The sequence below is a fragment of the Ursus arctos genome, unplaced genomic scaffold (genome assembly GCF_023065955.2).
Source record: "Ursus arctos isolate Adak ecotype North America unplaced genomic scaffold, UrsArc2.0 scaffold_1, whole genome shotgun sequence".
NCBI lineage: Eukaryota > Metazoa > Chordata > Mammalia > Carnivora > Ursidae > Ursus > Ursus arctos.
Window position 1 is genome coordinate 10,018,514 of NW_026622763.1, and position 15,199 is coordinate 10,033,712.

The window sequence follows — 15,199 nt, forward strand, 5'->3', positions numbered from 1 at the left end:
CTACGTGTGTAGGAATTCAGTATTCAGCTCAGCCATCTCGGATTCTCCTCAATTGCTCTTCCCTTGTCTTAGTCCGTTCAGGCAGTTATAACAAAACCACCACCGACTGGATGGCTTAAACAACAGATCCGTGACCAAGTCCATCAGGGGGTCAGCTGATTCGGTGACTGCTGAGGGCCCACTTCCTGGCTCACAGACCATGTCTCCTGGTTCTGTCCTCCTGTGGTGGAGGCATGAGGAAGCTCTGAGTCCCTTTCCAGGCACTGATCCCATTCATGAGGGCTCCACCCTCGTGACCCAATCACCTCCCACAGGCCCCACGTCCAACATCTAACTGGGGATTAGGCCTCACTGTATGAATGTGAAGCGACACACACAGTTCAGTCCACGGCATTCCCCCGCCCCCACCCCCGACTCCAAGTTGACTCCTTCCTCCTCTACGTACTGTACCTGCAGCCGGTCAGGCCCACCACCAGCCACCCAAGCTGACCTTTACAACCTCAGAGACAACAAGCGCCTCCTCACAGGTCTCCCTGCCTTTGGTCTTTTTTATTGGTTAACATGACAGCCAGGATTCCAAACTGCGGCTGTCCGACTCCAAAGTTGCTCCCTCCCCACTTCAAAAAAAAAAAAAAAAAAGGAAAAAACCATACAGCCCCCCAACACCTATCATTCAAAGTCCAAACTCCTTAACCTCTCAATTCAGGCTTTTCTAAACCTAACAGTACGACATCACCAGACTGTCTCCTGCAATCAAGTGTGGGACATCCCATCCCTGTTCAGTTAACACAGGCGTACCTCGTCTCACTGCACTGCGCAGATACTGAAGGTTTGTGGCAACCCCATGTCGAGCAAATCTGTCGGCCCCATTTTCCCAATGGCATCTGTTCATTTCCTGTCTGTCACGTTTTGGTAATTCTCACAGTATTTCAAACTTTTTCATATTTGTTATGGTGATCTGTGATAATGATCAGAACCCACTGAAAGCTCAGAGGATAGCATTTTTAGCAATAAGGTACTTTTTAATTAAGGTATGTATTTTTTAGACATAATACTATTGCAGACAACAGACTATAGGACAGCATAAACGTAATTTTTATAGGCACTGGAAAAAAATTCATTTGACTTGCTTTACTGCAATACCCGCTTTATTGCACTGGTCTGGAACTGAATCCACGATATTTCCAAGGTACACCTCTACCATTTCTGCTCTGGTTTCAATTCTGTCCCCCCAGAAATGCTCTCCTCTTAGTTCCACGCTTATCTAAATCCTACCTCTTTCATGAACCGGTTCAGACTATACCTAAATTCCTATAGCAACTGTTCACAAATCATTTAGCAGTGACGTTGTATAACATCTTGTCTAGTACTGACTTGAATTTTAACTCGTAGTAAGGAACTCACAGATTGCTGAAGGGAAAACAGGTTGATGGTCTCCTCAAAAGCTAAACATAAAATCACCATTTTTACCAGACTCCTAGGTATCTATGCAAAAGAAAAACGCACTCATACCACAGACTCGCCCAAGGACGCTCAAAGCAACATTATGAAACTTAAACCTTCTTCATCTGGTGAGTGGTTCAATGTGGAATACCCATACAAAGGAATACCACTCAGGAATAAGGAACAAACGACCAACACATGCTGTGGCATGGATAAACCTTAAAAACATTATGCTAAAGGTGAGACACAGAAGACCACATATTATACGATTTCATTATATGAAATATCCTGAAAAGGTAAATTTATGAAAACAAAGTAGATTAGTGGTAGCCTGGGGCTGGGATCTTTCTGGATGATAAAAAATATTCTAAAATTGATAGATGATGATTGTTGCACTTTATAAATTAAATCACTTGATTTGAGTCAACTTTATTTGTAAAATGTACTTCAATGAAGCTGTTAAAAATTCCAAAAAATTATAACAGGCACTCAAATACTGGGTGACTATTTAATCTCTTACCTGTTTTGTCTCTTTCTCACCACCCTCTCCCCTGCAACTAGACCCTAAACATCTTGAGGGCACAGACCTAGTTTCCCACTCATTTTTTATGCCGATTTTTAACACAAACTGCCCCTAACCCAAAGCTACACATACACTGTGTTCGTCACTACTGGTGGATTTGGGTTCTGCCAAGTCAGGCTACAGAGCGAGGCCACCAAAAGCATCACTGAAGAAACGGTGTATGCAGATGCAGAGGCGGAGTGTGTTAGAATCACAGCTCCTCCGCTTCATAACTGTGAACTCAGGGCAAGTGGACTGCCCTCTTTAAGCCTGCATCCGGTCTACAATGGGAAAACAGCGACAGCTACCTCACAGTTACACGGGGATGCAATCAGATGGTCTGGATAAAAGGTTTAGCCCAGCCCTTAGAACATGCAAGAGCTCACTGAATGTTGGCTTAAAACACTCATACACGAACCGATGAAAATGCACACACTAGAGAAATCTCTTTCAAACAGGAAACAACGTTCCACAGCAGAGGGGACAACTACAGATGGCTCCACCCTCTTGTCATCCAACAGGTTAAGAGAGGCCCTGGGACAGCAACTCTTCCTCCCAAGCCCAGTGAAGTTTATGTGTGACCAGAAATACTACTACTCACTTAACCAAAAGAACTACACATTGCCCACAACTTTCAACATTTAGTTTGTCTGACCCTCCATCTGCCGACTCCCATCCCTCAAGGTGGGATTTCACTTCCTAGCCCCCTTGGTGTTTAGCAGGGCAAAGTACCCAGTTCTAATCAATGAACTGTGAGAGGAAGTGACAGGTCACTTGGAAACCAGAACATGTGTTTGTGTACGACCCTCCACAACTGATTCCCTCTCCCACAGCAACTAGCAACGGTCCAGTGGCTGGCTCCTCTGTCAGCTACATGAGGACAACGTGGAACAGATCCCCCAGCTAACCTACAAGAGATACAGTATAAGAAATTAACTCTGTACTGTGCCCAGGAGTTTTGGGGGTTGCTAGCAAAGCATAACCTAGCCTCGCCTGACGAAGTCACAAGGCTCTCAAACTGCGAAAGTATGCATTTTAAATCTCTTACCTCTAAAAAGCCTTCTAAGCCCCTCTTTATTCCTCTGGCTTCTGTGACAAGCTACTCTCACTGCTCTCCGTCAGTCTCTGTAACCCCTTCTCCATTTCCTCATGGTCTCTTCCTCTGCCTAACTCACTAGACCCTGCTGTGAATCAGGGTTTTGTCCTCACCTCGTTACTGTTCTCATTCTACATGCTCTCCAGGACGATCTCACCCACTCTCCTGACCCATCTACCACATACACACTAACACTACCTAAAGCTATCCCAGGCTGGCTAGGCTCCCCTCACACCCAACGTCCTGCTGGCCACCTCCACCTCATGCTCTACAAGCATCATGAGCCCAACACATCCTCCACATCCTACTTGAGCTGACAGCATCTGACTCGACTTAGTCTTCCAGACCAGAAACCTGACATTTAAGCTACACTCCCTTTTCTCCTCTCCCTCACCCCCTGCTCATTCAAACCACCAGTTCAGTCAATTTCACCCCCCCCCCTTTAAATGTTTGTTGCTTTTGTTTGGAGGAGAGGGGTGTTTTATTTGTTTAATGTTTATTACGGTGAATACTAAAAAAACAAATTGTTTCAGGTTTGGTGTCAGGCACACAATGACCTGAGGAGTACAGCCCAGTCCAGACCAAGAACCAAGAAAGCCATGATTTCGCAGCACATGTTATGAACTATGCCAGTGGCATCCTGCACATCACCTCATCTCTTCAGCCACTTAAGTAAAGGACTCGAAACACTGCCAAAGAAGCTTTCGTTCTTTATTAAATTCTCTTAAGCATTACCAATATTATTATTCAAGTTTAAGACAGGGCAAATGTTCTGAAGTATTTATGGGTTCTCTTCTTATAAATAAATTTATAAAGAAAACATCCACTAATTCATCTCTACTTTCTCTAAGCTCCTCAATTCTCTAAAATTGAAAAGAACAATTCTGGTGTACTAAAACCAGAGCCGAGGCTTTTCAATACGTTCAATTACAATACTTTTAATTTAACTCTGAATGGTTGGTGTCTTTTGATAATTTTAACTGTTACACAGCAGTATGTGCTTATCACCCCTGGTCTTCTTCAGCCTCAAAACACCTTTAGAATTTATTCTCCACAGAGAATAAAACTATTACAAACTTACTGCAAATGTCTGATCATGTAGTTAGAAGCCTTTTATGCTCAACCCAGGCAGCGCTATTACTGCACATTTTAGATGACCGCCCCAGGCACTTCAAAGACCTGAACACCTTTCTTCTTTCTACAAACTATCCTGCAGAAACAGCGGTCAAGAAATTTGTTCTAAAATCCAAAAATGTATAGCAATTTATGCTTTGTTTCTACTTCTTTCCTCAGGATGGAAAATTTGGTCAGTCCTTAGCTTGGCCTGATCACGGCTCTGACAGCATTGCCCAATCTTCTACTGCTCAAACAGAAAGACTGGTATCAGACATGAGAGGATGATACTTCTAAATACTTCCTATTATTCTGGAAACACTAGCACCTTCCTTTCAGTGAGCTCCAAAACACTGTGGGTTAAGTCACCATTTTAAATAATTTCAATTCAACCACAAAAATTACATGGCAAGTATTCTTAGCACGACCTGAAAACAAGGAGGGGGAGGTGGGTGACAACAAGGTTTATGTAACTTGCCCAAAACTGTAAGTCTAAAACCTGACTATTGGAATAGCTGCCAACAACCTAAAATTGCTTACTCTAAAAAACATTACCAAATCAGTGGATCTTCTTTTTTATACCAAGGTTTTCTCTTTTTTCCAGACAAAGCACAGCACTTTTTCTCTCCGAACATACCAGTCAGGGTATTGCTAATTAACTTGACTGGGTGGTTTTACAGTCTCAGACCAGACGGTCTAGCTGGCTGCCAGGAAAAAGGTTTCATAGCTTAAAAATATATTATATGAAGTGTTAGTTCAAGATGTGTGTGAAAACGATTTTTACGTTGCTGCAAGAGCAGAATGTTAAGGCAACATCAGAAAACAGAGGTGTTGTAAAACACTAAGCCCTACTCTCCACCTGGTAAATAGAGCTAAATGATAAGATGTTACTCAATCCCCTAATACAAAAACATCCCAAAATAATCTATTGAACTTGACTTCGCAATTTCATCTTTTATATTTTGATGGCAGTGAGAGAGACCCTGGGGCTGTAACTCCCTTGCAAAAAAATTCAATATCTGATTTACTCATGAGGCTTAAAATAAGGAAGGGAAATATAAAATAAGTTGTCCTTTGCTTGGCAACCATCCTTTTTAATTTTACCTATTTTATACTGTACCCAGGCTACACCTGGGTATGGATGGCTAACTGGGATATAGAAAACACCAAGGATCACTTTTGGAAGAAACACAAGACAATAAACTCCTCAATCAGTACATCAACAGCATCAGGGTAAGCAAGAAAAGGACTTTACCAAGACACTGACATTTACACTTTTTGACAGAACTGAAATACACAGAATTACAGAGCAAATTCACTGGAACAACAAAGAAAATCTGTCCTTGTAAAGGCTATCTTTTTTACCCCCAAAAAAGTGTTTCAATTTTGACACTTACACCACACACTGGTTAAGAAAATAAAGCGCGGTGTTTAGCAACGGGGCAATCCTAACTACCTTGAGAGGCACTGGGCTCACCCTCACCGGCAACCACTGAGGTCAGCAGGGCCAGGCACGAGGAGAGCCTCCTATTTCTCTGCACAAGCCGCCGCCGTCTCCTTATTGAAGCCCCGGATGGAGAGATCATAGACCACCTCCTCCACTTTCTTCACATCATACTTCAAGCCGTCATAGCGCTTCCTCAGGGAGTCGTTTTTCAGGTTGAGAAGGCGGAAGCCGGAATCCAACTCATTGATGAAGGTGGAGATGTGGAGGGGCCGGGAGTAGTCTCCAGCAGTCACACTGTTGACAGACAGCCTCGACTACAGGAGGGAAGGCAAACGCGGATATGTCACAACAGGACTCTTTAGCACATCTTCCTCCCAGTCACAACTAAAAGCCCTCAAAGCCACACAACTTTTTCACACTGTGTTTCGTGCATTTTAACAATTCTTTAATATTACAAAGTTACTTCATGTCTTAAGAAATCATTCTCTCTCTGTTGGGAGTTCTCTGTCTACATGTTTTCATCAATATGAACAAAGGCTACAGTAAACACCTTCATAGCAGTCTTTTGTTCTTTAGAATTCTCTTCATAGGACAATTTCTCCAGAGAGACATTAAGAGAATATAGGTAAAAATAATATATAGCTATACAGTTAAATCGTTCTCCAAAGCAAGTACAAGTATTAACACAGTTACTAGGAATATATACATCTTGCCAATATTTCGAAAGGAAGAAGTATTACCATCTTTTAAAAATCACACATTGGTAAGTATGCACAGCCAGCTCACTGTTTGAACTGACCTTTCTCTGATGACTAGCAAAACATAACACACATAGTGCACAATGATGAATTGGTGGTCGAAAGGGGGCTTAGAAAAGACTTCCTCAAGTTTTGTACCCATTTTAAAAACTGACAGTGAAGTGGGAAGATCAAAAAAGCAAACGGCAGAGGCTCCTGGCTGGCTCAGTTGGTGCAGCCTGTGACTCCTGGTCTTAGGGTCGTGAGCTCAAGCCCCACGGCAGGCATGGAGCCTACTTAAAAATAATCACCAAAAAAAAAAAGCAAATGGCAAATCACTAAGCTTCTTACCAATTCACTGGCAAGAATGAGAACTCCTGAGAGATAATCTTCTACATCCAGATGAAATCCTTTCTCCCGATCTGGCTCAACTAAAAAAACATACCAAAGTAAAAATAAGGTCATGATGTGAACGGAACCTGAACATAAAAACATAAAATACTACATATACAAATATATATGCACACAGATAATTTCTCTCGACAAAAGGAAAAGAAAGAAAATCTTTTACAATTGTGTTTTTAATGGGTTCATACTTTTGGCAACTAGGCCTCATTGCAGATTTTTGAGCTCTTTAGCCTGCAATTTTTCCTTTCATTCTTCTCTCAAAAAGTAACACCAACAAGGGGCGCCTGGGTGGCGCAGTCGTTAAGCGTCTGCCTTCGGCTCAGGGCGTGATCCCGGCGTTGCGAGATCGAGCCCCACATCAGGCTCCTCTGCTAGGAGCCTGCTTCTTCCTCTCACACTCCCCTGCTGTGTTCCCTCTCTCACTGGCTGTCTCTCTGTCAAATAAATAAATAAAATCTTTAAAAAAAAAAAAAAAAAAAAAAGTAACACCAACAAGAAAATTACCTAGTTGTATCAGAGAATATCTTTGTTTTTGGACAATGCAGGCCACAGCATCTAAAGGAGAAGCCGTGCTACTGCAAGTGGCTTTCACATGGTCCACACATGCACACAAACACACACACATGCACACAAAGTGAAAAGACCGAAAGATCTAGCAAAATAATAACAAGCAGGCGTGTAAACAGGTGTTCACTGTACTTTTCTTTTAACTTTCTGTGCCCCAGATTTTTTAAAAACCAAATTTTACAAACTAAAAGAAACACTCGAGAACAAAAAACAAGCCACCACATATTTTTACTTTTTGTTTCCAAGTCATTAGTTTCCCATTTAGTTCTCATTTAACAAATAGGAAGTACAAGCAACAGCTCCCCCCAACCAAAAATTAAGCTACCATGCCTGACTCTGCAGACCAACGCTAATGAAGACACTTACTGCCAAGAATTTCTGTAACCGCTTCTCGAGTCACTAGTGTTTCTGATTCCAAGTACACAACAAATGCTGCCAAGAAGACCAAACGCTGCAACACAAACCTCCAGTGCTCGTGAAATCTGCGTGGATAGAAGCTCATTTAGGCTGAGGGATTAGGGGCCTTAAAAGAGATAAGTTTAGTACAATCGCAGTCAAACATTTTAGAAACAGAACGCTTTTTCAAACCAAATCTATGTGAAACCCCAAAATATAAAATGTGTAAGAACAATATGACACTTAAATATATCAGACGGAGTCAGTATAAGTTTCACAAGTTCGAATTTATAACAATTACTTATGAGAAGTTTAATAAACGAGAAACATGAATGAATATAAAAATTTTAATGAATATAAAAATATTTACAATTTAAGATTAGGGATGACAAGAACAACTGTATTTCAGAAGTTTAATCAGTAAGAACAATGATGCTGCTCTGAGAAAAATTAAAATTGGCCAGTACGGATTGATGAGAACTGCAACTGCACATGAGCCTCAACACCTAACTTACTCTCACATTCTGATTTGAGTGCAGCGTATCAAGAAAATCCTGATTCACACATATAAGAAATAACTACCAACTGCAATCACTAAACCAACACACTTAAACTTTCAGGATAATGCAGTTAAACTGAGCTAGAAGCCCAAAAAAAAGAACAGGAAATTTTACAACCCCAAACATTAATGCTATGCTTCTGAATTTCAAATATGGCAAATTCAAAAATAATTTTCAATACAAGTCAAACAAAACCCCCTAAGGGCCAAATCACCCACAGGTCAACCTCTGTGTGACCTCCAAACTACATGATCTCTCAAGATCCTGTCAATTCTATTGTGCAACGTCTCTACACACCCGTTATTACCCTACAGCAGGCGTCAGCAAACTTTTCCTGTAAAGGGTCCGACAGTAATATTATAGGCTTTGTGAACCACATCCAGTCTCCGTCACATATTCTTATCTGGTTTAGGGTTTGGTTTTTTTTTTGGGGGGGGGGTTCTTTGGTTTGTTTTTAACAACCCTTTAAAATATAAGCAGTTCTTAGCTTCCAGAGGCAGCAGGGCACAGGTAGCTTGCCAACCCCTGCCTTAAATTATCCTGTAAAGTTACATTATCCGCTTCCCACACACATGTTGTTTTTTGCCGACATGTGTCTTAACGGAACATCTTTTACATTAGGAAACATGTTTTTCACTAGGAAAACAAACACAAGATTTTAGGTTCTTCTTCACCATATTTCATCAATACCCAAATGCAGCTTTTTCCAGTTTAACATCTGTGAAATTAGCATGCATTTTAAATCTATAAATTTCACAATTATGATGGGCAAATTTTCTTCCCTAGTGGTACATAAAATAATGGTGACTCTTAAAATTAATGGTGCTATAGATTCAACAAGACACAGCATAAAATATTAACTAAATATGTACTTGGCAGTAAAATTCAAACTCTGAGGTAACACTCAATCCATTTATACACTGCCATCTAATCCCACAACTTTAACAGCATAGATACAGTTCACCCAATTTCACAGTAACTTAAATATATTCTTTACTTGATCTTCATACAACAAATCTTTTCATTTTCATTCCTTTTTCATTGCATAAATGATACATGTTTCTTAGGAAAATTCTCAAGAGGGAGGAAAAAAATAAAATCACCAAATTTGTCACCATTAAAATACCACCACTATTAATAGTTTGACTCTTTTTCATTGATTCTTTTACATAGAGAAGTTTTTACCTAGTTCCAAGCAATCATTCAGTACATACAATTTTTTCCTGCTTTTACTTTTACTTAACATTATAAAATAATGCTATTTTTCTTACAAACCTGTAATACTGTTCAGCAGGGAACTTGGTCTTCAAAGATGTTAGATGTGTTTTTACTGTACCAAAATGTTCTCGAGCTTTCAAACACCTCTTTGGAACTGATCACAAAAAGATAAACATAATAATAATGAAAGATTTATCAAATTTCAAATACAGCTCTTCCTTAATAATCTATGCAGTCTATCTGGAAATAAATCAACTTTAAAAAAAAAATCTTATGACCAAATGCAGGGTATGAATCTCTACTTTTCTACCTGGCTCTCAAAATTTCATTTCTAGTTTCCTACTGATTTACTAACACTGAAAAATAGACAAAAATTTGCTGAAAGGGAATACTTTAGCGGACAAGTCAGTAAGCTGTCCTAAATAATGTCATCCCTAAAGGGCCATGTACCAGCTGCTATTCCTAGTCAGTCCTTAAAAGACACCTAAAATTGACCATAGCTCCCATATTTGGTCAAAAAGAAGCTTTATCAAGTATTCTCAATCTGACTGACCAACTCCATATCACTGAGAAAAATGTCTTGCCTCTGACACTTGTACATTACAATATATCACTCTCTGACTGAAAATATATTTCAACTCTTTCAGTCGTGCTGGCTACATCTTACAATGAAGGTTCCATGTTTAAACTTATATCTGATCTCCATTCAAGAGGCTGACTGTAAACACATTAGGAACATTTTACACTGGCCATTTCTTATCTACAAATGCATATTAAACCACATTCAATGAATGAAAGATTGGGTTTAAAAGCAAGAGAGCCGAATAAAAGTTAGATACACAACAGAGCTACAAAACAATTACAACTACCACATTATAATTATATTATCACGTTACTACATGAAAGTGGAAGATCAACCATAACCCACAGAATTCTGTAAACATATAAAATGCTCAACTCACCTACTTCTCCAATTTTTACTCACCACAGAACATGAGGGACATTGTTCTTAATAAAATGACAAAGATGTGAAATATTTTCTAAATGGAAATTAACTCTTTAAATTAACTCTTTAAATAACTCTCTTAAATGACTGATAAATTGGATTTAAAAAATCCTTCAAAATCAAAAGAACTTACTGTCCTGAAAACCAGCACCCTGATGGACCCCTTGCAGTAGAGTTAAGATCTCTCGAGCTGTTTGTTCTAAACTCTGTACAACTTTTCGGATTTCCTAGAGAGATTAAAAATCAAAGTAATAGATAAACTCAACATAATTATTATCAGAACCTCAAAGCAAATATACCTGATAGCATAGATTAAATATCTATGACACCTTCACACACATTCAAAACTCTGACAATCTTTACAAGGATGAACCGGTGCAGAAAATATCCAGGTTTGAATCCTGACTTTGCCACTTCTTTCCTCTCTGAGAGCTTCAGGTGGTTACGAAAAAAGGCTGAGATTCCTCATGGAGCCTTCAAAAGATAATCGCCACCCAACCCAAATATCCCACTGAAACACTATAAATATTAAAAGAGATAAAGTATCTCAATGTAATTTGTAAAAAGAACGCAATGCAATACAAAGACTGGGTATTATTCAATCATCTTACAAATGTTCACTGAGCATACTTATGTGCGAAGCATTGTGTAAATACTGGGTACCCAACTAGACAGTCCTTTGCATCTCACAGTCTAGAGCATAATGGCGGGAGGGAGGCGTTTAAAAAATACGGATCGCACAAATTTTTTTAATGTGAATGCGCTACAAAAAACACGACAGAGAAAGGATCATACGGACTGTGAGATCAAGGATATGAATACAAGATAATCAGGAAAAGAAAGGAAAGATGCGAATTCCAGGAAAAGCGGACAGCACATGTAGAAGTCCTGAGACAAGAAACTATCTGCGAACTAGAGAAACGAAAGGGAAGTAAACTGAACATAATACACAACGGAAGATAGCGCAAAATGAGATGGGGTAAGGGGAGGAGACACCTGTGGGCCACAGTAGAGTCTGAATTATTATTCTATGTGGAATAAGAGCCCATAGGAGCTTTAAAGAGAAGAGGCCACATGTGCTTTTAAGCCAACAACAACAAACACGTGAGATGCGTGGTCTAGAGTCCCAAGCGCTAACTGAGCTTTCGACAGACACAAGCGCCGACAAGGAGGAAGACTGACACTCAAACCAGGTTGGCGATACTGAGGAGCCAAGACTCGAACACAGAGAATCAAGACAAGGTAGCAGAATCTCAGGTGGGGGAGGAACATGCCCTAAGCTGAAACAAGTGGGGTAGCAACCCACCCCCGGAGGCTTCCCCACCGCTCGAGACAGAGCAACAAGGAGGGCCGAGCGATGTGGCCCAGCAAGCAAGGAAAGGGGAGGGGAAGAGAGGGGGCTCGCCTCTCGGATGTCCTGCTCGGCAGCCAAAAAGCCCTGCAGCTCCACGAAGATCTCGCTCACAGACATGGCGCCGGCTGCACAACAATCAGCCAGTGCGGCGAGTGTGGCCGCAGAAAAGCGTTACAGAGACCACCAGCGCCGTCAGTCGCAACACCAGCCACCGCCGCCGCGTCCACCGGGCCCTACGCTACGGACGTCGCGGGGGTCCTCCGAGGTCCGCGGCGCGCCGGGTACCGGGCTGTCCGCCGTGCTGCCTGATATGCCGCGTACCCAGGGGGCGGGGCGGAAAGGAGTGGGCGGGTCGTCCATCTGGGGACTTTTCGGACTGGCATCGCCGGAAACAGCCCGCGAGGCGGGGAGGAGGGTCCCTCGCGGCACGTGGACCTGAGGGGGCGGGGCGGGCTCGGAGAGGGTGCGAGCGAACGGAGCTCGAATCTTACGTATTTGTTTTATGCGGAGCGGGATGCGGGGGAGAAATGCTTCAATGCTGAAGTGTACGCATAAAAACCCAGGTGCAGAAAAATGTAGAGAGATTGCAATTTTCGTGAGGAAACAAGAAAAACAGTGTATTCTTATTTGCAAAAAGTACCCGGGAAATGAGTGTGTGGGACCGTGATTGCAGGGGATGGGTTGCGAGCGAAATTTTTTAACGTCCTCTCTGTATGACAGTATAACTTATTTAAATTACATGAATTTTTTAAGCGTGTATGGTGGGTAGTTTCTCTTCCACTCAACTAACACCTCTTTATTCCAATTCCCATTGAGGCAAGCGCCGTAATGATTTCTTGTCCTTGCAGACATATTATCCCATACATCGACCCTACAAATAGAAATGTGTATGTGTGCGTTGTGTCGACCTGAAAATAAACACGAGAGCCAAATGAGTTTGAGATCAAAGAACTGCAATTCAGTGTGCACGGACTCCAGCAATAGCCAAAACAGTGTACCGTCTGCAGGGTGAAAGCAAGGGTTTATTTTTTGGGTTTTTTGGCGGTTTTTTGTTTTTTGTGGGTTTTTTTGGAGGGGGGGGGGCCACATGACTTTGATTTTTTTTTTTCAGGTGTTAATTTATACTAACAGGCTAAGGGCTAGGCCGCTTTTGGTTACACACTGATGTCTATTTCTATTGTTCTTGACAAACAATGCTATTCTTGGTTTGCATTATTAACTATTGCGTCTAAAGAAAGTCCACAACCAAGAGTCTTAGATTGAGAAGCTCATGCTTCCGTTGACTTTAGGAACAGTTGGTTGTGAAACAACTGCTTCTGGACCAGTCCGGGTTGTTTGTTTGTTTTTTGTTTTTGCTTTATTTATTTATTTTAGAGAAAGCAGGAGCGAGCAGGGGGAGGGGTGAAAGGAGACGGAGAGAAATCCTAAAGCAGAGTCCGGGGATCCCAAAACCCTGAGACCATGCCCCCAGGGGAAATCAAGAGTCAGTCGCTCAACCGACTGAGCCACCCAGGAGCACCTGGACTGGTCCTTCATTTGTCATAGAAAGGAAAATGGAGCTTTTCTCAAAATGGAGGCTCTCATGTCTAGAAATTGTATACAATTCCACAGTAAGGCTGCACTCTCCAAATGAATTAAAATGATTACTTATTTCAACTAGATGAAATTTGTTTGCTTTGTGTGAGAGGTTATTCTAAAACTTTACATGAAGGACATTGTATCTTCATTATACTTCTGTGAAGTGGATATTACTGTTACCTTATAAGGAGTCTGCCAAGTCACTTTTTTCGAAAAATCTTAAGTGGTTGTAAGTAGCCCCTAAGAGTGTCTTTTCTCATTTGTCATGTTAGAATTAATAACACATATTTCTAAAAGTTTGGAGAATTATAAATGTGTGCAAAAGACTACTTTCTGTCCCTATGAATTTGAGTCTTTTAGTTACCTCATAGAAGGGGTATGGTATTTGTCTCTTTATAACCGGCTTATTACATTTACGATAATGATTTCAAAGTTTATCAGTTCATCTGTGTTGTACCACGTGTCAGAATCTCATTCCTTTTTAAGGCTGAATACTATTCTACTTTAGGTATATACCACATTTTGTTTATCCATTCACCCTTCAGTGGGAATTGGGGTTATTTCCTCCTTTTGGCTATTGTGAATGATGCTGCTATGAACATACCTGTGCAAATATTTCTTCAAGTTTCTGCTTTCAATGCTTTTAGGTATATGATGTTAACCTTAAAAATAAAACTGCCTGTTATTTAACCAGCAAAAGATGGGTTTGTTTAGGAATGACAGAGAATTGCACCCCAGGACAAACAAGTTGTGGCAAAACTATAGGCAAATCTGCAGAATAAAGGAGAAGAATGCTCTTGTAGAGGAAAGTGAGAAGTTGGGAGGGGAGGAAAACCTTTCTTCCTTCTGCTAGAGTAGTAAGGTAATGTCCATAGGCAAGGTCAGTCTCTTCTTGTTGGACTTGCAATTGACTACAGTAGTAGGGCAGGAGAACTCTCCCTGCCAAACCTCCCAACCCCATTTTAGTGAGGCTTCCCTTTGTGAATTTTCACAATAACCTGAAGGGGGGTAATTTTTTACATTTTATTTATCTATTTTAGAGAGAGCATGCAAGTACCAGTGAGGGAAGGGGCAGAGAGGGAAGAAGATAGAATCCCAAGCAGACCCCGCTCTGAGTACAGAGCCCGACGTGGGATTCAGTCTCACCACCCATGAGATCATGACCTGAGCCAAAACCAAGAGTCAGATGTTTAAGTCACTGAGCCACCCAGATGCCCCTATAAGCTCATTTTTTAATTGAAGTATAGTTGGCATACAGTATTATATTAGCTTCAGGTGTACAATTAAGTCAACAATAAGTCTAATTACCATCCGTCACCGTACACAGTTGTTACAATATTATCAACGATATTCCTTATGATGAACTTTACATCCCCATAACTTATTTATTTTATAACTGGAAGTTTGTTACCTCTTAATCCCCTTCACGTATTTCACCCATCCCCCCACAGCTCTTGAAACCTCATAAGATTATAACTATTAGGATAGTGCTTTATAAATTTACATTATAGAAATATTAATTCTATTCGAAAATCATCTCCATCTTGATTATTTCTACATAGTGAAACCAGAGTATGCTCCTAAGGGGGTTGAATTACCCCTCACCTCACCCTACTGAGAACTTTTCTCAGTGCCTGTCAAACACTCAATAGATATGTGATGAATGAATCAACATTACCAAATTGCCCCTCAGTACAGTTGTAACAATCACATT

General features: G+C 40.9%; 1 protein-coding gene across 2 annotated transcripts; it reads right to left on the reverse strand.

The window, feature by feature from the left end:
- Positions 1–3,798: 3,798 nt before the first annotated feature.
- On the reverse strand, positions 3,799–12,237 carry TSN (translin). Of its 2 annotated transcripts, XM_026510172.4 has the most exons (6): positions 11,959–12,237; positions 10,687–10,780; positions 9,605–9,701; positions 7,740–7,855; positions 6,750–6,829; positions 3,799–5,975 (listed from the first exon to the last, which is right to left on the reverse strand). In XM_026510172.4, the coding sequence occupies exons 1-6, from the start codon at positions 12,022–12,024 to the stop codon at positions 5,742–5,744; spliced, it is 687 nt and encodes a 228-aa protein (XP_026365957.1). In that variant the 5' UTR covers positions 12,025–12,237; the 3' UTR covers positions 3,799–5,741. The 2 variants fall into 2 exon arrangements, with proteins under 2 accessions (XP_026365957.1, XP_026365958.1); XM_026510173.4 differs by lacking the exon at positions 6,750–6,829 and having other exon boundaries at positions 11,959–12,158.
- Between the last annotated feature and the right edge of the window lie 2,962 nt (positions 12,238–15,199).